This window comes from Ixodes scapularis, unplaced genomic scaffold (genome assembly GCF_016920785.2).
Source record: "Ixodes scapularis isolate PalLabHiFi unplaced genomic scaffold, ASM1692078v2 PGA_scaffold4__175_contigs__length_147842914, whole genome shotgun sequence".
Classification (NCBI taxonomy): Eukaryota; Metazoa; Arthropoda; class Arachnida; order Ixodida; family Ixodidae; genus Ixodes; species Ixodes scapularis.
The window spans coordinates 23,033,209-23,057,879 of NW_024609879.1; the positions used below are offsets into that span (position 1 = coordinate 23,033,209).

Consider the following 24,671-nt stretch of genomic DNA (forward strand, 5'->3'; position numbering starts at 1 on the left):
GTACTGTTCACCTCGCATACCTGCACATTTTTATCTTGTTTTTGAAAACGTTTTCCGCAGTTGAATATGAAGAAGTATGAAAAGTCACTCGTTCCTTCAGGTCCGCCTCAATCAGATGTTCTTGGGCCGCTGCTACTAATCTTATGTATTAGTAACATGGATCAAAAATGTTTAGCGGATATCAAAATTAAAAGTTTTTTCCCCATGGTGCTGCCGGTGGTGTGTTCGAAAGTACCAGAGAAGCATTGGGTGTCCGGAACATTGCTTATATAAACGGCCTCTTTCCTATTTTATTGCCTGGCTCGAAGGTCACGCGACAGCTCGACCTGGCGATAGCTCGGCGCTACGCACCTCGAATTCTTTTTGTTTAGGCATAGTGAGTCCAGTGAATTTTACAGCCTGTGTGACTCTGACACCAAAATGAAAGGGGGGCCAATGGCTCATAGCCTTCAAAAAAAAAAAAAGAAATAGCTCCGAAAACACAAACAAAAACGAGGACAATGTGAACAAACACAAGGCGCCTTGTGTTTGTTGACTTCGTCTTCGCCCTTTTCTGTGTTTTAAGTTATGTTACTTTTTTAAAGACCGTGACGCGTTTGGCTCTACTACAACAGAAAAAAATCTTCAGAGATATAGATATAGATATATGCTCAGAATAAAATAAATGATTGTTTACAGAAGTTGACAAGCTGGTGCGACGAATGGCAAACGGAAATCAACAAAAATAATTGTGTATATGTTAACACAGCTTGAAACAAAGCACTAGCACTGTTAACCTATACTGCTGTGGGAGGCCGTTAAAACATTCACAGGAGTAGAAATACCTATAGTATGAGACGATTCGAGAAGGTAGGGCAAGGAAAAGAAAGCTGGGAGAGGAGGAAATAGACGCAACGCTGAGGAGGGGAGGAGAAAATTCCTTCTCCTCACCAGCGTTGCGTCCGCTTCCTTCTCACCCCCCCTCCCCTTCCCACCCTACGGCCTTAACCTGCAATATACTACAGGTTATTCAAATCTGAGCTGCAATTTGTACATCAGACATTTTTCCAATAAATCGCTAAAACAAAATTTGGACACGTAGACGGAAGTTAGATTTTCCAGACCAGTGCATAAATTAACGCCAACTAAGTAACTGATATTACCAAATATTGAATATAGAAGCCCAGTTTGAGAGCTATTCACAAAACAAGATATTTACGAAATCGAACGCTCACAAAGTTAAGCTCTCCTATTTATCTTTAATCGCTATCGATCCACAGACTTTGTCCCCGTAATAAAGTCCGACGCGAGCTTTCTTTACAGAAGTACCAGTATAATGTTGTGCAGAATAGAGATATATTCCTACAAGGTTATTGCTTTACTGACGTTCAAAAATATGTTGCATATACAAACTTCAACAACCCAACTAAACAAAATATTTTTTTTTCTGCACCGTATCGCTGTAATACTGACTCGGTTAAAATATTCGTTTTAAATGTCGATCAATGGAACTGCCTAACCACGAATGCTGAATGATGTAAATAGTCAAAATATGGGTGTTTTTTTATAACTTTTTTACACTTAGTTGTGATTGTTCTTTCTAAAATGCCGACAAACCTGCTTTAGTCTTACGGCTTGCAGCATGGTAATATATACAAACAAAATAAGTCTCATTAGTACAATCAAGGTTGGCTTCCTGAACTATGACTAGACGTAGTCATTCCTGTACTAGAATAAATTAAATGTCGAATATCTTCGGAAAACATGAGGTCACATATATATGTGTGCGTCCCCTAAGTGTAATTCGTGCAGTCATCCTCCCTCCAAAAAGAGCGGCACGATCATTCTCGAAGAAACTTCCTCAAAGTAGATAAAACTTAATTTATTTAAGCACTTACGAACCTCAAGTTTTGTGCGTCGCCTGTTTGTCTCAAAATCGCCCGTTTGTCACAAACAGGCGATTTTGATTTTCAACAGGTGAAAATAATCGAATGCCATAATTTCTCTCAACGTGCTACAATATTAAGCGAACCAATTATTCGTGTAGCTGAAGCACTCAGCTCTCCTGCGAAAAAGGGAGACTGTTCTTTAGACGTTGCGGTGACATGCGAGACGCATCAGGAGAAAAATAAGCTGATTTCTTATCACACGTTATACCACTGGATAGAAAAATAAAATAATATTATGATATTATTCTTATTTAGGTGTCCAAAAACAACCAAGATGCTATTCACTTTGGCACCATCGTCAACAGGTAATAGAAAAAAAAACATTAAAAAAAGAAGGGACTTTTACCAAGCAACAAATAAAACAAATAAAGAGGCAGATAAGTGCTCATTTCATCTGCTGCGGGACAAAGTTATTGATAACGAAATGTCCAGGGCGGTTAACAGGTGGTTTTATACCTCGGCAGGATCCGAGAAAGCGGTGAAGTTTTACACCACGAGTGAACATAAAAACTAACAAAATGTCGCGTTACACATAAAGGAACATAAAGATTAACCTTCCCCAGAGGCTGCGCACAATAATTGCCCTATTCATAAGTTTATGCAGAAATACAAAGTCACGAACAGTTCTTCAGGGAGCCAAAAGTGGAAGTGAAATTTTTTTAAATATATATTAACAGTTATAAAGCGGCGCTCAATGAATCTATCATATACAATTCGAATAACATTTTTCTGAAGATTTTCTGTGCTCATAGCCTGCGCGTTAGATATCGAGTTTCATGTGACAGACGTAAATTAAAGTAGTGACCTTACTCAATCATTGAAATACACATATAAGAGTGGGGTTTTAGAAATCCTCGTCAATCGAGATACGGTTCATAGCATGTTATAGGCATTGCACGCGATAAAATATATTTGGTTTCTAAAAGTTTAACCACTATCAACACACACGCCAATAACATTTTGTAATTTACACCTGCTCTATTGGTCTTCCCCGTCACGCTTATATGTAAAATAAACAACAGTATGCCGTCGGCGAAAAGGTAACACCTTTGTTGTTTGGGGGTTGAGAGACAGTTGATTTAGCTCACACCACTAGTGAATGAAAGACACCATTTTGTAGTATATTACAGTCTTAAATAGTGCGAAGGCTCATGAATAACGTAATATCAGCAGCAAAAAGTAGCAGTTGATAATTACTTACACGATAGATTATATTACTAAAAAATATCAAAATCAAGAGGGGGCCCATTATTTATCCCTCCGTAACATCCGATGTGGAACGAAATAAGTCGGAAGGACTGTCAGCGACTCCAACAGTGTTCGAAAGTTTAGGACCTAATATCAATTCATGAAAACCTCTTTCGTACACTTTCTAGATATCAAAATATATTGTATATACCTGTCTTCTATTTAAAATAGGCGCACCATAATCTAAAAAAGTACACACTACGTCATCTTGTGTATTCCGATACTCTTTTTGGCTACTCCGAAACAAGCAGAAATTTTATTTTGTCTGGATCAGTCTTGGCCGCCCGAACAAAAAGAGAAAAAAGAAGGGTCAGGAGCGTTTATTTCGCGTTTTACGAACGTCACGTTTGTTACACATTCTAGTGCGAATATCAAAGACTCGTGGACAAACGAAGTTGGAGTACTTCGACCTCTCGGCGCTGCGACCCAGCTTTTCTTTTTTTTTTTTTTTGTATAAATGTTTTTAAGGAATAATTGAATTTCCTGCTCTAACATTATCCTTTAACATTCATGTTCCGAGATGAGCTTTCGAAGCTCTGCGACGTTTCATGAGAATCAAGGTATCCAAACTAGCCTCATATCCCGCATTCAAGTCTTCTATAATAACCGTCCTGCAGCAGAGTTTGATATTGTTGACCCATGTTTTATTGCGTTTAAATCATTATTTACTAGTACCTAATGCACAAGTTGTGCATTAAAATTATTAAATGAATGAATTCAATAGTAATGGTCTCTTTTGCTGACATACATTGAGACCTACCTTTCTTATATACAGGCTGGAGTCCATTCGCGAAACGACTGTACTGAAACGCTTTCATAATTTAGACTTACAATTAAATGCTCGAGACACACGTTGTCATTCAATTGGACGCCCTAAAGAAAACACACCAGTGCAGTGATATATTCTGTAAATCTTGAATATACCTAAAACAGCAAAATGTACATGAAGGGACATTTTCTGCCTGATTTATCTGGTGGTTAGTACGTCAAATATATATTAATTTTAGTGGGTCGACCTACTCTATAATACCGGATTCTAGAATTGTTTATGGACCGCTTAGCAGTGCGAAGAATATTTTTAAACAGTATTGCTATGTTTTTTAGCCAGTTTTGTTGATTGTGTTTTAACTTCCTAAACAATCTGCGTTGCATAACGCAAATGCGTGAACGAGACCTTATAATGGACTTTCGGTACGGTCATAAATATTTAGTAAACTACATATCTAAATTGTTTCCGCTGTGTACCTTAAATAAGTCGTTTAATACTTAACTTCAAGCGTCATGCCAACGTACTAGAGTTTCTGTCCTTAACGACATAAGCGAGTCTTAACAGACTTATAGTTTGTGTATGTAAGCCCTAGACACGCGAAAGGTGAAAAGGTAGTTGCTCGAGAACTCAAAGAAAGATAGTACGGTGGCGTCGCCTTATGGTCCTTCCCTGCTACGGGACATCCAGAACTTGCTCAAAATATCTGTGATCATCTCAGCAATAGTTAAAAAAAAAAAAAAAGATATCGCATGGAGTGTTTCGGAAGTCCAGTTGATGCTAGAAATCATAGGACACTTTTAATCACGATATATTTTAGATTGTTTCTGTCAAGGGTAGACGTAAGGTAAGTACGTTGTAAGTCTTTTAACTACCCCAAGTACTCAAAATACCAGATTAGTGCAGATATGGTAATTTTTTTTATGTACGCATAATTCAGGAGGTGTTTAATTATTTTTGTCACTTGACAGTGACCTAACCGATAAAATGTCAAATTGCAAAAAAAAAAAAAAAACATGTTAAACATATTTATATTTTAACACACGCACCCCACGATATCTGCAGTACATAAAAGAATTGATTGGGCCCATTACCAACGTAGTCATGTCCACGGTGAGTTGGTGCATCCACTTGGAAAACCTTGTGCGCGATAGACCCGTCTTCAGATCGAGCCATAAGGTGAAGAGGAAGTATCCTCAGAGTGTCGCTGATGACACCACTCTGGAAACAAAAAAAAGGCAAATATATAATACGTTTAGTTTTGCTTCATAAAGCGTCTCAAATAATGCAATTTTTAAACAAAAAACAATTGCGTTATGATTGACCAAAATAAATTTAATCATATTTCTTCGAAGGTGGTAACATTTTAGCGATAATCATAAGGGTACCAATACTTGAAAGGATGAAACGTCTAGGAAGGGGACGGAAACAAGATTCTGAAAGATGTCCTGTTTCCGTCCCAGCCCTGATGTTTTATCCTTTCAAGTACTCGTAATTATTCACCAACACGCTCGTTTTCAATCCTTCCTTTGGGTGTTAGGTTTATGCTTGCCCTGCAATTGGCGTTCCAGACGCACTGAAATACCAATTACTCTGCAAGCTTCAGGCGGACTTCTTCAATTATATAGTGAGTTCAAGAATTAAAAAATAAACAAAATATACCTCTCAAGCGAGTTTCATTTATTTTGTTGAAGCAGAAATATCTAAAATAAATTATTAATGGCGAATAATACCCAATGATATCGAAAACAATATTAGGCTTTTTTAATTATGTATTTTCCATTGCTGCAGTCGTTTAAAAGACTCATAAATAGTTAAAAATACAAGATGGTAACTTGCATAACATATGATGTCTATCGTACATAGAAGCACTTAAAAAAAGGCTCACACAAGAGGTGGGCGATAGATCGGTGTTCAAACACGTACTTCCTTCTAAGCGCGCACAGATACATTCGTTAGCAGACTTTTCTCTTGGAGCAACATACGTAGGGTATTCTAGAATTTGAACTAGGCGCTAAAGGAAGAACGCTGCCGGGAAGTACATTTAAACAATCTATGAGCTGAAGAAACCATGGTTACCTTCTATATTTATACAAACATTATTAGCAGTCCTCCCTTACAGGTGATGAACAGTGCACTGAAAAATAGCTTGCCGACTTCCTTTCTGTGGTTAAACTTACAATCCATGAAGCTCTTAGCACAAACCAGCCATCGCCGTCTTTTTTCTACTCTTAGACTTGAAGAACTCGCAATAAAGCTATAGTTCTAGAAAGCAACGGCTATTCCAAACGTTTCATCAATAGGATAAACAAGAAGCTACGCCGCCCCATATGTGCAAGCTCCCGGCTCATTCCAGCAGTGTTTGCCTGTCGTACGTGAGGTACGTCAGAGAGACCATCGGATGTGTCCTTTGTAAACATGGGATCGCGGTGACTCACGAGCCGGTGTCCACCCATCCGTCACCGACTCCATCTCCCCAAAAAGAGACAGGGAAAGGAAATGTCTCGATGCCTCGTCTACCGCATCCCGTACGTGGACTGTCCTGCTATCCTACGTGGAGGAAATCAAATATTTCCCGAAACAGCCAGAAATACGACGTGAAAAAGTCTTCGTTCAAGGTAAGTGCCCTCGCCGAACACGAAGCAAAATGAGGTCGCTGCGAGTCTTTCGACAAAAGCGAAATCCCCTGCATAGCGCGGCACTGACGGAAACGTCTGCACCTGGAATTCTATTCCATCCAGACAACAAAAGAAACCATTAACAGGTCTTCGGGAACTCTCCGAGCCGTGTACGTCTCAGGACTCTGCCACATCATAAAAAAAAAGGACTCAGCCAGCCTACATCAGCAGCACTTTTACTGTCCACCTGACGGTCACCCGTGAACAAGGGACCGAGATGGTCCTAAAACGTCGGAAGTTTTTTTTTTCTTAAAACTGTGCTGAAAATGTTTATTTTTCGTCAACACACTTTGTTACAGCAGCAAAGCTCGGACTAAGAACACATATATAAAGGGCCCGTCTTCCAAGATATCTAGGGAACCACTCCTCCCCATAGGGGCAAACCAGTAGTGCTTCCGTTATCGGGTGGATAACGGAAGCACTACTGGTTCGCCCCTATGGGGAGGAGCGGTTCCCTAGATATCTTGGAAGACGGGCCCTTTCCGACATTTGCAAAGCTGAGATGACGTGCCACGTCACAGCCGCAATTCGGAACTAGCGCGGGCCTTAAATCAGCAACAGTTGTCGTCTACCCAGCTAAGCGAATTCGAAACTAATAGTACAGAGAGAGCTGGTCAGAGATTTCGCTAAATCTAGCGGAAAAAATTGCTCTGGGTTGTCACGTGAACTGGGGGGTCACGTGACCCCCGCCGAGGTCACGTGACCCCACAGAAAAAATTTTAGCGGGGGAATTTAGCGGCGCAATTCTTCCGCTAGATTTAGCGGGCCCCCTAAATCTAGCGGGGAAACTTTTTCGCTAGATTTAGCGGGGAAATTTACCCATAATACACCGCGCGGTTACGCCGACGGCGACGCCGCTCAAGCCGGAAACGGGCGCTTAAGAGCTGCGCTCTAAAAGTCGCATTTCAATATAAAAGTTATCTTACATTTTGATAGCGATAAAAAACACATTCAGGTAATTATACGCGGAATGTAAACAGGCCTAAATTTGACCCTCATGAATTCCATGTAAAAAATTGAATGTGTTATTGGTGGTACGTAAAAGCACTTTTGTCAATATATTTTGCCCTAACTGTTTATTTTAACACAAACATTTAATCAACCTTAAGAAAATAGATAAGGGATACAGACGGCAAATAAAAGAAGTCTTACCAGACGTTAAACATAGCATATATTTTAAACCCAAGTATTTTTAATGACTGTTGTTAATAGATTTCGAGGATATCTAAGCAGTTCTTATGAGTTGTGAATGCGAAAGCATGAATGTCATTCTTCCGCGTCCTTAGCTGGTCTGTGGTATACTGGCTTGGACGGCCAGGTGTCGCTTCTGCCGACGTTGCGGCCACCGGCGACATAGATGCCTCAGGCGTCGCCATGTTCCGCGGCGCCCAGAGAAGCAAAAGCGGCTGCAGCTTCCCCCCACCCCCTCCCCTCCGGCAACACCTGACACGAGCGGCCGAGCGCGCGCTCTCGTGAAGCGGCAGCCAATGGCTACCTGGGAGCCGTTTCGCTCAGCCAATGGGAGAAGGGGCATTTCTTTCATGCTCTTTCGTGGTTACTTACGGCGCCGGCTCCGTTTCATGGGATAGTTAACGCTTTCGCATTAAAAACTAAATTTTAGTTCAATAGGTAAATTTAATTTCAGACTTCGAAGTTTTATTTTGTATTGATAGCACACAAATCTGGTGGTTTCAAAAATCAATCGCTTGCCAGTGTTGAATCGAATGACTGCATGTTACCAAGCTTCCGTACATCCATGATTTCGCTATGTTTAGATTTGGATGTATCCTGAGCACTACCAATTGTCAGTGGTAGAACTTTTCGATGAAAACACAGTTCTCTTTATCCCACACAACCGGTAAGTTGAGAATATATCAGTTTGAGTTTTGAGCAGGGCATGTGAAATATCTTTAGTATTAGATTTGGCCAATTTCATAACGAAGACTGCTTGTTCAAAGTTGTGCACCATTGAAATCACTCTTAGAAGTATCTTACCACTTCCACAGCTCCATTGTCCTCCTTCACCTCAACCGCCGCCATTTTTTCTTTGTCATGGTACAAGTTACGTTCCATATATTTTCCGTTCATCTGAAAAACACCCAACGCGAACTGAATGACATATGAAAAATTTTCGAGGAACGTTATATTGTAAACAATTTAATTTTTATAAAGACCTATTTTTCGCGAATTTCACGAATTGCTTACGATTCGCGAAACATAGGTCCCGCGAAGAATTCCAGTAAAATGTAAACACATTGGAATCTATATTCAGATCCCACCGCGTCGCGAAAATTATAACCCGCGAATTATTTAATTTTGTTCTTTCACCGTGTCACTCTCACGCACTTACTAATTCTACGCCGGAGTGCAAACACTCTCAGGTGTTTCGCGGGCAGAAAAATGAAAAGGACATCTTTTCATCCGTCATTTCGCTGACAAGCGCGCCTACTATCAAACAACGAAGTCGACGGCAGGGATGTTACACTGGCATACTATACTTCGTTTCAGCTTCGGTCCTAGCGCGGCCGATGTTATGAGCCGAAGGGCCAATCAAACACCGCAATAAACGCAGCGTCATGGCGTGCTCTTTGCGCATGATAAGACTAGCCGGCGGAGGAGCGCGCACAGAGAGACGGCAAATATCGGCTGGTCCTATCAACTGCAGAGAGTACACCATGACGTTGTGCCTCTTTCGCTGTTTGATTGGCCCTTCGGCTCATAACATCGGCCGCGCTCGGACCGAAGCTGAAACGAAGTATAGTCGAATATTGTAGAACACCAAACAGTTTTTGGTGGCTCCAAGTATTGTCATTGAAGATTGAACTGTTAGATGAAATGTGGTTTTAAAAAAAGCATAGTTTATGTCACAATGAACAAATTAATATAATATAAAGCAAAATATTTATTCGATCACATTTTGTAACAGTAAATTTTGAAGAAACAAATGTCTCAAAAGTTTGTAAGACAAAAGTGAAGTACACATTACTTCTCGTGATTTCTTTTCTTTTTAAAAAAATCTGAGTTGACACCTAAAATACCAATTTTTATGCCAATAAACGCGAAAGTTTTTTTTATCATTTAATAACATCACGTCAAATAAGAAACACCAATCTATTGTTAAGTATGTGAAGTTTGCCTTCCCTAAAGTTTATCAGCACGTGTCACGGATCGGGAATCGCATAATGGAAGCTGAAGAACGGGGCGTATGTTGATTATGTATTTTCCCGTATGAACGTACCATTGTTTTTAGACAGTCGTCTATTCATACCTGATGTAACGTTTTATAGCGTTTGCATCTTATACTAAAATGAAGCATGTAACTTTTTTTAAGAAAATGACATCCCATTGATACAATGATAAATAATGGGCTCTCCACGCGAACATAAATTACATAACTGCGCTAGCACCTTCCGACAAAAAACGCGTTTGAGGTTATAAAGTAAAATGTATGGTGTAAAATCCAAGCAAAATAATATTTCGAAACCAAGAAAAAAATCCTCTTTATGTATATGGTTGCACATTCCCGCGGACAAGCAAAGAACTTAAGCATTCTCAAGTTGCACAACACGCACCAAGAAACCCACAGAGCGCTGTCGGTCCTCATAGTTCGGCCTAATGTACGCACTTTTAAGATTGCGCGGTTAAAATTTGAACAAAATGCTTTTCGCCAAACGATTTAACGCCTACGAAGTTCCTTCTGATATGCACAGCGGGCCGTAATTCATCTAAAATATGTCATAAGGAAAAAACGGTTAAGTGCAGGTGAGCTGGTGTAAGTTATACATGATGATTGAAACCGTTTTTCAAACAACAGTCTCAGTTTTCAATCATCATGTATGCCATAAGAGGCGTTTTTTTTATCGTGGTATGCGATGCACCGTGAATTATAAATTATTTAGTAAATGCATGAGGGATTTGTCATTTATGATAATGATTTATGAGGGACGTTTTGATGAAAATGCTTTGTTTTGCAAAAACATGCCTATTCTGGAAATTAGCTGGCACCTGTAATCCATGTGAAAGGAATTTTTGACAAGTGCCCCGAGGATTAAACTAAAACTGGAATAATAAACTTAGGGATGGACAGAACAGCACATCTTCCGACTTTCAATACAAATAGCTTTCTGTGTTGGAAGTCGAAAAATGTGCGGTCATGTTCGTCCCTATGTCGATTCTTTCAGTTTTATTTAATTTCACTGACGCGCTCCCGTCAAAATAAATAACCCGAGAACTTACTGCCCGATGTACAAGTCCTTTAAATAAAAAACAATGGTGGTCACTAGATCAGATATTGCCGGATGATCAGTTTCTAACCAAATATAGCATAAGCATATGATATTATATGTTAAGTTTCTGAATTTACTGTAAACTGACAAAAATATACGGCTAGTGTTTCAGTTTACAATCAAGAAATGGGGCTCATTTCTCGTAGGTGATGCCATCTATACCTATGTATTTGCCGGGTCTTTCTGGCCGCTATTGTTTTGCTGCAGAGTTCCGAACATCGCTTCGAACTTTGGAATCAAAGGTCTGTAAGCCTTGAAACTTTTTTCATCTCGACTCGAAATCTGGCGCTACATTTGGACAAAGACCGGGCGCTCATAGTTCCAGTGTTTATTTTTGGAGTGAGAGAGCACGGTTTTCGTTTGCATTGAGAAAACCGGTTTTAGCTTCCTCAGTACGTTTTTGATTTGTGAGTACCTCTAGGAGTCAGTTGGATATGTCGCCTCTGCTTAGTTTCACCTCATTTGTAATACATAATAAATGTGGCCGCGATGTTCTATATTTGAAATAAGTAAGCATTATTGTAGCTAGGTAGTTTTTGCATATTGTTTAAATTCCGAACGCTGTTTGAACTTCCGTGGCAGTTGATAGAGAACACAAATTATACAGTACAGAAATAACTGGCACTACCGATTGTTTACAGCAGAGGTTCTCAAATGGGGGTCTTCGGACCTTTTTGGGGTCCGCGAAGCCCTGCCTCAGCAGTTAAGCTCGGCACTAAAAGTTTTATCTCTTCTGAGATTGAGATGAAACGTTCCAATTTTCGGGTGAGGTTTCTCGTCTGTATGTCAATCAGAAAATTCTACTTCATACTAACCCTTAGTTACATTCATTTAATAAATCATTACCATAATTAACCTATACCTTTCCCTTCCCCTCGCCACGACGGGGTCCTCCATCATCTCCACCGATCCACAAGGGGTCCGCGAAACATCGTTGGTTGGGAACCACTGGATTACAGCAATTAGCTTTACTGGTGGCCTAGAGGGTTTTTGCTGCGAGGACTAACACATTCGACCGGCCTTGCAAAATTCGAATTCCAAACTTACAAACCTAAATTGGGCAAGCGAACGCAGTTTCGGTTGGATATTTACGTTTATTAGTTATGGTCTGAGGTAGTGAAATATTAAAGATAAAACACTCGGAGCCCGTGCATTTTCCTTCTCCCATTCATGCCCATTTGTCATCTGCACACTGGTTTATGAGCTCGCATTCGAATGGCTTGCGAAGCTCGAAAACGCTAAAAACCAGGAGCAGAGCTGGCATTGGAGCAACATAATTGGGGCAATAATAATTTTAACAAAATATATGCGCAACAACCATCTGGGATTATGCTCCTAAACCACTGTGCAGAAGACGAAACTCTAGTGCAGGACATAGTAAATTCACGACCGCCGTCCTTGCTATTTCTTTAATGCTTTAGCACATCTGCTTTCAGCTCTAAAAAAAATACGCATTGCACTTCTTGCGAAACTACGTTCGCGTACCCCAATTCAGGTTTGTATACATTTGGAATTTGAATTTCGCGAGGCGTGCCAAATGTCTATGAGGAAACAGTTTGAAACTGAACACTTAAACACCAAATGTGCTAGTGCTTAATGACGCAATATCTAAAAACAATCTACGGAAAGTACTTGCGTACTTGGGTATCGAAGAATACTTCCGTACGTACTTTTTTAATTAACTGTTTTCTTGGTATTTAAATAAATCTAGTGACACGCGTTCCTTCTAGTTAGACAAACGGTGCCTTAATCAAGATTACGGGTGTCTTGTCAGAGTAACCCTGATTCTGAATCATTCACTGTATGTCAGACATCACAAACTTAGGTGCATCAAGTATTTTTCTCATCGCTTAGAGCTGATGTACACGAACATTAAAGTTAGGTTTACATGGTTTATGACATGCATTCAATGCTGCTCTCTGAAGTAGAGTTCATGAAAAGAATGTGGACACCATTCTTATTAATATTGAGATATTTAACTCTGATAGTGCAGTCCTATGTTTCGAACGTTTATATTTATCTGGTCTTTAAGGACTCTGCAGCCAGGAGATGTCAAAGGTGATGTAAAAATAAATATGATAATATTTGTCCCGATTCTGCGCATTCTGGTGCCAAAACTCAAGAAAGTGCCCAAATTGGACCTCAGCGCCTGGTTATTCAGTCGTTCACCTGTATCTTTCGGCCTCAATCACCGAACGGGGACTAGAGTTAAGCTTCATTACTTGCGGTTTTGTATTCATCTGGCTGATTTGGCCTATGCATGTTACATTATCGCTCCTAAGGCAAACCAGTGAAAAGTCAATTTTTGGCTTTCCTCCGGTCAGTGAGGACCAATGCAAAGTACCTAAGCCCTGTCTGGCCTCTTGGAGCAAAACTCAATTCGGCCCAATTTATGCCCTTTGAAATGCCAAACTTCAGTCAAGCTACCTTTTTCCTTCTGCGCTGTTTGGGGAAGCGGAACAGGATGGAAAAAGGATGTCGTAAAAGGAATTTAGGAGGGAATTTACAACACATATTTTTAGAGCTATATTTACTACTCCCAACGAATATGTCGTAAGTGCCAGCGGGACCCCGCGAAAAAGTGGCCACTATAGTCACGTGACAGGCCGCTATAGTCAGGTGGTGCTTGCGCTCTTTCGAGAGCTTCATATGGGATCTCAAAGTTAATTATTACACTTCGTTTGAAATGCAACAAAAGAACGAATATCAATAAAAAACATTTAGAGATCACAGGAAGCTCCCGAAAGATCGCAAGCACCACGTGATAGGCCTGTGCGTAGGTCAGAAATTGACTGTGGCGGCGCGCCGCAGTGTTTCCTTCCGGCGGCGGCATGGACAGAGGCGTTCAGCCAGCGCTCCACACCTAAAGTGTGGCGGCGACGCCGGGGTTCCGGTGATTTCACCGGCGGCGCTGAACGACTCCGGCGTAAAGCAGGGGACAAACATAAGCGGTGAAAACGGGCACCAGCACCTATGGCAACAGGTGCTGGCGTCTCTACGTCGCTGTAACGTGCGCACCTTGCGGCGCGGTGCCGCTCCGATCTGGTCGGCCGGATTTTAGCGCGCGGTGCGCCTAGCCGCGAGCGCCGGAGAAGCAAATATGGCGACCGTTTGTTTGATCGGTTCGATTGGGGTTTGGTGCTGTGTGCGTCGCAAACGTTCTCGTGAGAACAATCTAGTCGCCTACGAAGTTATTTGCACTCCCAGGGGTGGCACGGAAGGTCTTGTGAAATGACCATCTCAACTAGCAACAGACGAATCTTCCCAAACGACAACGACTGCCGAGAAGCGACGGTATGACTCCGAGTGAGTTTGGTTCGGTGCTGGTGGTTTGAGTTCAAGGTGGGGAATCTGTTTGCCGGCATGGAACTGCCACAGCTGATGGAGGAGTTAGCACAAGGGGTATAGAAAGGATGCCTAAACAATGCACTTTGTACAAGGAAGACCTTTGGCGATGTCAGGTTTGTCGATCCAGCCATTCGATGCCGCCGGGAAACGAAGAAACGTGTTATGTGGTTCAAAAGTTCTCTGCTGCGTGAGTACTTTGGAGTGCGTTGGTAGGTATTTACTCTCATGCATGATGTTTCTATGATGCTCGGGGATAACGCATTCCAACTGTTCATTTGACTGTCACTGTCATAACACCAAATAATTATTGCATTCGGTGTGACTTCCTTGACATAAAGTCAATGAAGCCTCTCCGTGTACTTTCGAACGGAAGCGCCAAGACTCTCATGAAAACTGGTCGTGTCTCATACAAGCGATATGCGCTAGCCTTTCGTGTTCAATCTGGGCCTCTTCGGACCCCTGAATGCCTTCCTAGCGGCGTTCTGGGGTCCGTATACCTTCTGCGGTGTATTTTCTTCAAGACTGACCAGCCCTGCGCCTCCAGTTGTCTCAGCGAAGTTGGACACGTTGCAATCAATTTTGAAATATATGTTTATGCAGTCTACACATTTATCAATTGGAACGATTTTTATTTCTTATTTTTTTATTTGAAGATGATCGGGTAAAAAACAAAAAGCAAACATGACGGTGGCAGTGCTGTAAACATACGTTTAGCGGTAACGTTTCCTTCGACATTATTGCTCTAGGAGTGATATAATGGTAGCACATGAGCGTTCATGCCGTGTTTTTTTTATTTTTAATCTGAATACTTTAATTTACGTTTTGGGCATAAATAATGTGTCAGGGGCGAAGCTCCTTAGGATCTAGCCTTGTCCGTCCGTCCGCATGGCGTCCGTGCTAACATAAAGAGAAAAAAAGAAATGTTTGCGCAGTCGAGAGGATTCGAACCGGTGCGGGGAGACCCCAATGAATTTCTAGTCCATCGCCTTATCCCCTCGGCCACGACTGCGGGATGAGTTGGGGGCTCTGAGATGTGGTAGTAACTCAAGAGCTGGGGAAGTCATGGATGAAATGTTGCATGTAGCCGCTTAACGTCTATACAGGAGAGGGCGCTGCGGTCAAATGCGTACATAATCGCGCTAAACATTGCATGCATTGGCTCAACGTTTGTAGACGAGAGGGGCGCTGCGGCCAAATGCTCAAATGCGTATATAACCACGTTCTATACCACACATCCTCTTTCTGACATGGATCGTTGACTTGAGCGGGGGAGATGCGTTCCCACGACTTCGAGCGGATCCAAGCTGATCCGCTCGAATAACCACTGGCTCTGCATTTCACCGACCATAAAGCCGCAATAATGAAGTCGAAACGCAACCCAGAACTCAGCACTACCTTTTTAGCAATAAAAAAAATCAGCACCATCAGCACTACCTATGAACAATAAAATCAGTATCGTCAGCACCACCAGAGCTTCGCCCCAATCAACATTATTCACCCCGTGGAGATGAGGTCAGTTATTTTTAAGCAACGTACCGCCAGTCGCTCTCCGATCGGTGACAATGGTGGCCCAGCAATTGTGTGCCGATCGCGCGACGGGCTTTTGCGTGCACGTCTCTTGGGGACACATATATCCCCGTCTGTCACCAGGTAGTGAGGCGTGCGTAGCGCCGCGCTACGTCCAGTTTCTCCGCTTATGTGTCCCATGGCAGGAAAAACAGCGATAAAAAGTTAAACAGGCGAAACACCATCTTCCCGCGGGAACCATGGGGTGATGCGGAGCATCGCGGAACGTTATAACGGTGTTATTAACGGTGTTAATAATGTTGTAAGTAACGTTGTTAACTTCCGTGTTATTACGTTGTTAACTTGCGTTGGTTACCATACATCGCGTGAACGTTGTTGGAAACTCAGCAATGCTCCGCGTCACCCCATGGTTCCCCTCGAGAAGATAGTATAATTTTTTTAATTGAGTAGGGGACGAAGGTGAAACGGTTAACGAAGGTCGTTATTGAGCAGCGTCTAGTACTTGAGGTGTGCACTTGAGGTTCGGCGTTCCGTTGATGCCTTGCGATAATACCAAGATCGTAGTGCCGTTTCCTCCGCTAGCAGACAACGCCGGCGATGCGGAGAAAGCGAAACGAGAAGGACTGAAGCGCAAGTACAGCGAAATGCACGAGGCGTTGGCAGCGGTGAACTGAACGCGCGCAACGCGCTACCGCTGCTTATATTCACACTTGAAGGAGAGGAGACTAGAGGAGGAGAGTTGCGCATGCGCGCGCGGTGTGAGTAGAAGCGAACGCACGTGAAGTGCACGCAGCTGGTAGAGAGAGAGAGCGGGGAGAGTAACGCGCAGCTGTTGGAGAGAAGGAAGGAGGAGAGTTGCGCATGCGTAGTCTGAGTGTGGACTACGACGCCGCGGGACATAGACCCGAGCACGAGATGCTCCGCATCTAAAATGGTCGCCGTGCGGCAGCGCACTGCTCTATGCATAGCAACCGGTGCCGGCGTCCCTACGTAACTTTCGCGCGGCGCCGCGACGCTCGGATCTGGTCGATGCAGATAAAGCTCCTCGGTGCGCAAGTGGGGCGCCTAGCGGCGAGGGGTGCGTGGTTCCCTGCGCCCAGTTTCAGCGCTCGTGTGTTCCATGCTTAACTTGAGGCGGCGGTGGCGCAGCGCGGCGGCGCACAGGTCTACCACGTGACTAGTGGCGGCTCCAGCGGGGGCCAACACAAATTCCTTCGCGCTGTAAATATGGCTTCATACATTTTCTTTGTTCGTTGTAAATTAAATGATTACATCCTTTTCCCATGCAGGCTGCTCAAACTTGCTTTCTACTTTGCTTTTTTTTTTCTATGGCAGAGCATAAAATTAAGCATGCGTCTTCTTAAGCGCATTGTGTTACCTCAGCGCTGAGCGTGGAGTGCACCACCTGCAAAATGTAATAATCTTTTTTTTTTCTTTTTTAGACGTGCAGTTACGATTGACGGCTCTATTTTAATTGTAGGGCATGTTTAATAGTAATGCTTACCGGAGTTACAACTGGCTCCTTGCCACTGAGGTCTGTTAGAACCAAGTTTTCCGAGAGAATTGAACTTTTTTCCAAGTGAAGTATTAGGCCTTCTTTAATGTGGATCACTTTTTCGCTCGAGAGGCCTCTGCTTTCAAGAAGCTTTGGATAAGCAACTTCAAAGTTTGGGGATTCACCTGTAAAAACATCAATAAAGCTGAACTTAATAGTGAAATACAAAACCTCGTTACCGCCCTACAGCAATAGTGACATAAATATTCCCAAGAATATATTTAATACAAGGTATTCGGGTAACTTCGGTCTGCCATGATATGTCGCAGGCGACACTTCCGCTACATCAAACGTATTTAAACAAGTATTAACCCTGTCCGAAGTGGTATGTATTTAGAGGGTGTTCTATGTAACTTGCACCAAACGTTACAAGCAAAACAAAACGGAGAGTTCTGCGATAGTGAAATCAACTGTACGGTGTTTGAATACGTTTTGTTAAAGTGCACAATTTTTTTTTGTGCGCCTAGTTTTTTAGTTAATTAAGACTATGTAGTTATTTTCTTAAAATATTCATTTAGGAGCTAAGGTGTGAATTGGAAAGTTGTAGAGCGCACAGAGAAATACCCAATCAAGCTTTTTCTGAGCTGCAATTGCTGCAATCTCGACGCGCACGCGCTTCGCGATTGCCGCGCTTTTAGACGTGCTCCGAGGAAACAAGGACCACCTTATAACTGCTGCTCTATCCGAGACAGGGCTTCGTGTTAGCGTAGGCCCCGATATCGGCGCATTTATTCTGCATAAATAGCGCGCGCTACTTTTCCTTACGATGACTGGCGCATGACAGCCAACGGTGTTCTTCGCTGATCGCAGAAATTCATTGTCATGGGGAGGATCCAAGATCATTGCACAGCCCTAATATTGAATAATTGCTTTAGCCTGCAGACCGCATCATATATATATACCGAGGGGAGATATAGCTTAGTTTCTGGAGGGGGGGAGGGGGGGGAGCTTGGATGTCGTAGTTCAATTTACGTCTTGGACGTCGTGGTTAAGCGCGTGTCTTCGTGCGAGTAATTTATTTTATTTGTGTTGTGTTGCTATCAACTTGTGCCAAGGCGTCCATTTGTTCTCCAACACGCCAATGATGCCTTTTTCGAATGAGCCAAAGGCGAGTATGGTCCTTGCTTTGGGAGCGGAGGGGGCGGTTAGAAAAAGTCTGCCAGGGTGTAGCGAACATGGCATAGTAGACCTCGACCAACCCCTCCACAATCATCAGAAACTACGATAAATTGAATCAGACTGGAAGCTTGAAGAAGAAGCGGCAGAAACCTCGTGCGTTAAGCGAAGTCCTCCGCACAGACATGTTGGCTTACATTGCAGCTCACCCTCACGCTAGCGTGCGTGACGTGAGCACTGAGGCAGTTGTACTAAAACCGTCCGTCTGCAGGATTCTGAAGGAATCTAAGCTTCACCCTCCCACGTTGAGCTGTATCAGAGTTTGCAGGCCAGTGACTTTCAAAGCAGTGTTGACTTCGCTAAACGGATTACGATCAAATTTGAAGGAGAATCATACTTTTTCAACAACGTGCTGTAGACATTTTGAAGCAAACTTTTCGCGAAACAACCAAGTAAACCTCTGCAACGCCCATTACTGGAGCGAGAAAAATCCCCACTGGCTGGCGCAGCCTTGACATCAGTACCAGTTGTCCCTTAACGTCCAGTGTGGGATCACCGACGGCAGCATCGCTTGTCCCGTCTTTTTTTACCTGACATCAACTGGAAACCCCCGTAAGAACGAGACCCTTGCAGGTGCAGTGGATGATTTTCGCTGTAGTCTTCCATTGGCACGGCTTCTACACATGCTGTTTTAGCACGACGGTGCCGCCGCTCACAGCTGTAGCCAGCCTCAAGCCTGGCTCAACGGAGCCTTGCAAGAACAGTGTGTCGGGAAGTACGGGTCTGTGGCATAGCCTGCTACGTCACCGAAGGTGACCCCCCTCGATGTCTTCTTGTGGAGGTACGTGAAAGACCGTGGCCTACAACACCAGGCCCACAACGCCAAGCTCATTGAAGGTAACAATAACGCAAATTTGCCGCGATATTCCTGGGTGTATTATTAGGAGTGCAAGAGCAAACGTGTTCAAAAATATGTGAGTGCTGCATCCGTTCAGGTGGGCATTAATTCAGGCACATTCTGTAGGCAGCCAACAGTGTTTAAAAAAAACTGTTTTGAACCGTTGTCAGATTAACGCTAAAGCTGGAGCCTCCTTCATGACGCGGTCTTGATGCCATTATGACTAAAACTCCGCGTGAGAACGATGTCAACATCAAGGACAGCGATGCTTCTTTGTCTTTTTAGTCAGGCGAGCCTTATATGTCGCATCGTTCAGTCGACCTCCAGAAAGTGTTTGAGCGAAAATACATCGACGACACGACAACGACGAAAACACGCCCAAACTGTATAAAAACTGGGTCGTCAGAGACCGTGCTGTCTTCGGAGGTTCGCTATCACGTTTACGTCGGTGCGTGGGCTTTCGCTTCCGAGTCGTCTTAGAGATAACATAATAAATAGTCCCTGTGACTTTTTCAGGTGAGAAGCGTTGCGCTTCGGCTGAGACGCGTTGCCTCCAGTGAACACGATATCGCGGTTAGAACTCGCGCACGCTCTCTTTCTACCCTTTCCACAATGCTGCAGCAGGTGCTGAAGCATATCTCGGGGCCCACACAAACACGAAGCCCTGTCTTGTCCAGCGTGACAGCGATAAGGTGGGCTCCGTTTTCTTCAGAGCACGTATGAGAGCCCTGCAATAGCGACGCGCGGGCACCTTGGTTTCTTTTTTCTTTTAAATTTCGCGGGCTTTCTTTTTAGGTTAAGAAACACAAGCGCGCAATGTTTATCATTTCGAAACACCCTCATTGAGTGTTCCTCAGTGGGCTCTACAGGTTTCCAAACCACACCTTGGCTCTTAAACGAGTAATTATAAATTAGCTAAATATTACTACTCAACTCAAACACTAGTCGCACTAAAAAAATCGTGGACTTTTTCAAAAAATACAGTTAATTTAACTCTCGCCAAGCGCTCCTTTCTTTTTTTTGGGGGGCAAAGTGTGGTGCAAGTTATCGGGGACACTTTGTATACACTCCGCAATTGAAAAAAAAGGAAGACAAAAACGTTCGTTATCTGAGGTAATACACCGCACTATATAAGTTGCGTCTACAGTCGGTGTGGTTTACACAATCTCTCTTTCCTGTGGAAGTATTTATATAGACGCTTTACAGCAGCTGTGCATGGGCGCCGCCATAACCGACTTTCCGTTTTTCCTTCTACTTTTTGCGTTTGCTTCATTTCATCATTACCACAACAGGGAAGGTTCTTGCCATGACAGTTTCTCCTTTGTTGTTCTCCCAAGCATTGACCTTTGCGGAGGCTCGTCAACGCCCGCTTCAATGACTACACATCTCCGTAAGACAAGAGAAGGTCAGCAATGGCGGCTGTCTTCTGGCACACGTGCAAAGAGTCTACAGCACAACCGGGCAGATGTGTAAACGACCGGCCTCATGAGCACTCTCTTTTTTGACGGGGCGCTGCATCGGGACTTCTCGCTGTACATTGTAATGAATATGGCTGTACTCCGCAGATATAATGTTGAAACGCTGTCCAAATATCACAGAAAGACAGCTAGAGTAGCTTAGGTTGCTTTTTGAACCTGTTTTATGTGGAAGTGTATAATTCTAGTCGTAAGGGTTGTGTCGGTGCTGAATCAATTAACCCTGTTGGTAGTGACTTATCTCTTATTAATCAGACTGACACATTTATGTGACCGTGACTGTAATAAAATACATCCCTGCACAGTTTATTTTTATATTTTTTTTTTTGTGTCAATCTATTTGTTCTTAAAGAGAACGAGTTTCGTTAGTCATGGCTGTATTTGTTTTTCTTCTTCTCGTCCTCGTCTTCATTTTTCCTATGTTTTTATTTCTTCGATCATGCACCGACTCGACCATCTTCGTCCCTTACTTCAGTTCCTTTAAAAAAAAATATTCTCGAGTTAAAGTAAAACACACCGTATATCAGGCGTGGAAAATTCTAATCAGTGAAAGCTTGCAGTTGCAATAGGAGCAGGCAAGAACGCTGCTCGCTTCAGTGATACGGCTTTTCTCCTGGGCCAAAATAATTAAGTGTTGCTTAAACACGACCTCTAACCTTACATAAATAGCAGGCTGGCGTCTTTATTTAGCTAACATAAAATAGTACCCGATGTTTGCAAATTCTCGGATATTGCTACTTTATTTGAGTAGCAGAACCGACTAAAATGATTGAGTAAACTGATTTTTTTTTCGGGAATGATATGCACATGAAAACGAAATCCAAAAAAAAAGTATTAACGAGAGGACCAGGAATCAATGAGAAACCAAAATATAGACTACAGTATTCTGCCGTACTTGGGGTAAGGCTTCGAAACGCACAGAAAGGATTATTTTTAGACAAGTATAGTGTCATAATATGAATAAATTTGAAAGACCCCAGATTCAAGTTCCAGCTAGTTTTATCATAACACCTTGAGCGATAAATATGTCATAAAGATATTTGTAAAGTACACAATTAGCCAGCCATTTCACGATCTTGCTGTGTACTGACCAGGGTTGAGCAGTATCGCGATACAAATGTATCGCGATAGTATTTCAGAAATACATTTCGTATCTGTATTTCTGTATCGCGATACATTTTTTTCGCCAGTATCTGTATTTCTGTATCGAAATACATTTGGAATGTTTCTTTGTATCGCGATACAATCAGGATGAAATGTATTTTGTTACATTTCTTGAGAAACACTCTCCCCCCCCCCCCTCCCCCGAAAGAAAAGAAGAAACAAGTCTGAACTCATTTTTTTTTTTTTTTTACTTGCGAAGGCACCAGAGTCAAGAAGATGCTGGGGCATTGTTACTATGCTGACCAAGGTTCTTTTTGATTCTACAAACTATTTTTCTATGCGTCCTCTCTTCTGAGAAGTGTTGCGTAGTCGGGGACTCGAACCAGGTGGTGTTCCAGGAGTGGAGTCAGAGCATCTTCTGCCGCAGGTCCTTATGTAGGGATTTCCTGAGTCATTGTTTGCTGGCATCCAATGCCCGCTGCTAACCGTCTCTCTCGCCTTAGCGTACGGAAAACACCCATCCGGCAAAGCTGAGTCACATTCCGTTGCAGCACGAGCCTGGCGGTGGTTGACTTGAAATAGTAGGAAGACTCACGCTGTGAAGTTCAACACATATTCGAATGCATCTGCGGCTGCGCCCGTAACATTGCACGGCTCAAGGGTACGTCATCAGCCGACGAGAACGTGACCCGCTGCTCTGGTGATCCGAAACCCAGAAGGTGGCCAGAAGTGGCCTTGCTGTGCCATCCCAGACTACGTACTCCCGCGACTCGTCTTAAAACCGCTGTTTCTCGAACAGCTCCCACCTGTGCCGGCAATATCAGCTCGCAATCCACGAGGTCTCTGCTTAGATAATGCTAGGCAAAACTTGAGGACGGCAATCCGTGCGTCGGTGGCGGAGGATCGGTAGTAAGGACCTTCAGAACAGGGATGCTTCCGTAACGTTTTTCAACCGCAACGGAAGATAAGACATGTATTGCAAGATGCTTCAGGTAGTCCACTATTCTCCAAAATTCCGAATGACACTGCATGCACGATCTTCAACTAGGTAACCTACAACAAAAATACGTATTTCCCTTTCATACAGCAGCGTGGTCAAGTTTCATGTTCAAGGCCACACCTACAGATAAAGAATACTAGTTCATTCCACCATCAATGTTGACAAGATTCCCTCGTCAGACAGGCAGGTTGTCATGGAAGAGACCGCGGTCAGCCCTTGATGGGACTTTTTTTTTTTAGTCCATTGAAGAGTCCTTGTCGTCCGAAACCACTACCTTCAAGGCAAAGTGCCAAGCCTACAGGAGAGTAATTTCGGGATCGAAAACATCCACTTCAAACTTGAAACTTCATCTCAGTTGGCGTCTCGAAAAATTTGGGAAATTTATCTCACTATCAGTATTTCTGTATTTGTATTTCTGCCCTCCATAAAATGTATTCCTGTATTTGTATTTCCCAATACACTTTGCCTCTTTTTAAAATGTATTTCCGATACGTATCACGATACATTTTTACAGATATATCTTAGTATCAGTATTTTAACTGCTATTTTAATGTATCCCAGTATTTGTATTTCCAAATACATTTTTGAGTATTTCTGCACAACCCTGGTACTGACCAGCGGAAAATTCCAGCGCACACTCTCAAGGAAAAAGGGTGTAAAAGTGTATCGTTACACCCTTTCTCCCGTTTAATACACCCCAAAATTTCAATTTGACGTACAACGCCCTGCATTCGAACAGACGGCCCGAAATTTTACGAGGGGTTTGATAGCCCTGTGGTAGAACATTTTAAATATCTAAAGTACGTATGAAGACCACATGAAGAAAACACCGAGTTTTTACAGTAGGGCCAAGAAGACCCCGATGATCTCTTTCGTTTTCACTACCACGCACGTTAGCTATTTTAATAAGCTGTACCGCACGGCTCTCAAGCCCCTCGTAAAATTTGTGGCCGTCTGTTCGACTGTAGGGCGCTGTACGTCGATTTGAAGTTTTGGGGTGTATTATATGGGACAAAGGGTGTAACGATACAACCTTTTACACCCTTTTTTTGAGAGTGCAGGTCCAGTACTACTTACTCAAAGAAACATAAAGTGCACGGTATCTTTACTTAGTTTTACTAAATTTGCAATTTATGATGTTGGTGTTAGAGTTAAGCCTGTCGACTGAATTTTCCGTAATATCACTAAACAGGCTTAGCGTGTAATCAACAACACTTATTTTGTAAAATCTGTATGCGGCAAACATTGTCAAAAAAACTCTATGCCCTTTCAACATTAGTGAAGCGTAACAAAATGTTAGTGTCCTTCCATAAATGAAATAAAAACAGACACTTGGAAAACATTGAGTTTCAAGTGTAGCGAGAGATATTGTGGATGGTGTAATTACTCTAAGAAACAATAGCGTTTCATTATCCGGTTATTGAAAATCGCGCTCACTTAACATTAATGAACTTCGCTAACACCTCCTGGATAGGAAAACCGTAGAGCTGATTTTTCTACGCCACCCACCAAAAGCCGTCGCTGACCAGAGATAGAAGCGATAATTGAACGCGTGTACCAGCTGAACGCCGACGCAGCCTTTCTGCCCAATCTGTTTTGCGCTCGCCATCAGTAAGTGATGAGGAAAAATCAGTGCGACGACCATGTCGTCAGGAGTTGTTGACGTCGTCTCATATTTGCAGCTCGTCTTCATTGATTCGATTATCAAAACTTGCTTTTTCAGGTGTGTCAATACTAGAAAA

The 24,671-nt window shown here is 42.8% G+C and overlaps 1 protein-coding gene across 1 annotated transcript in view; it reads right to left on the bottom strand.

The window, feature by feature from the left end:
• Window positions 1-24,671, bottom strand: part of LOC115315237 (venom metalloproteinase antarease-like TtrivMP_A) — a 107,378-nt gene that overhangs the window by 82,074 nt on the left and 633 nt on the right. Inside the window, exons 2-4 of the mRNA XM_040217619.1 lie at window positions 17,286-17,461; window positions 8,616-8,708; window positions 5,037-5,163 (exon numbers count right to left, since the gene is read on the bottom strand). Of these exons, the coding sequence (XP_040073553.1) occupies window positions 5,037-5,163; window positions 8,616-8,708; window positions 17,286-17,461 (396 nt within the window). The remainder of the gene's footprint in view (window positions 1-5,036; window positions 5,164-8,615; window positions 8,709-17,285; window positions 17,462-24,671) is intronic.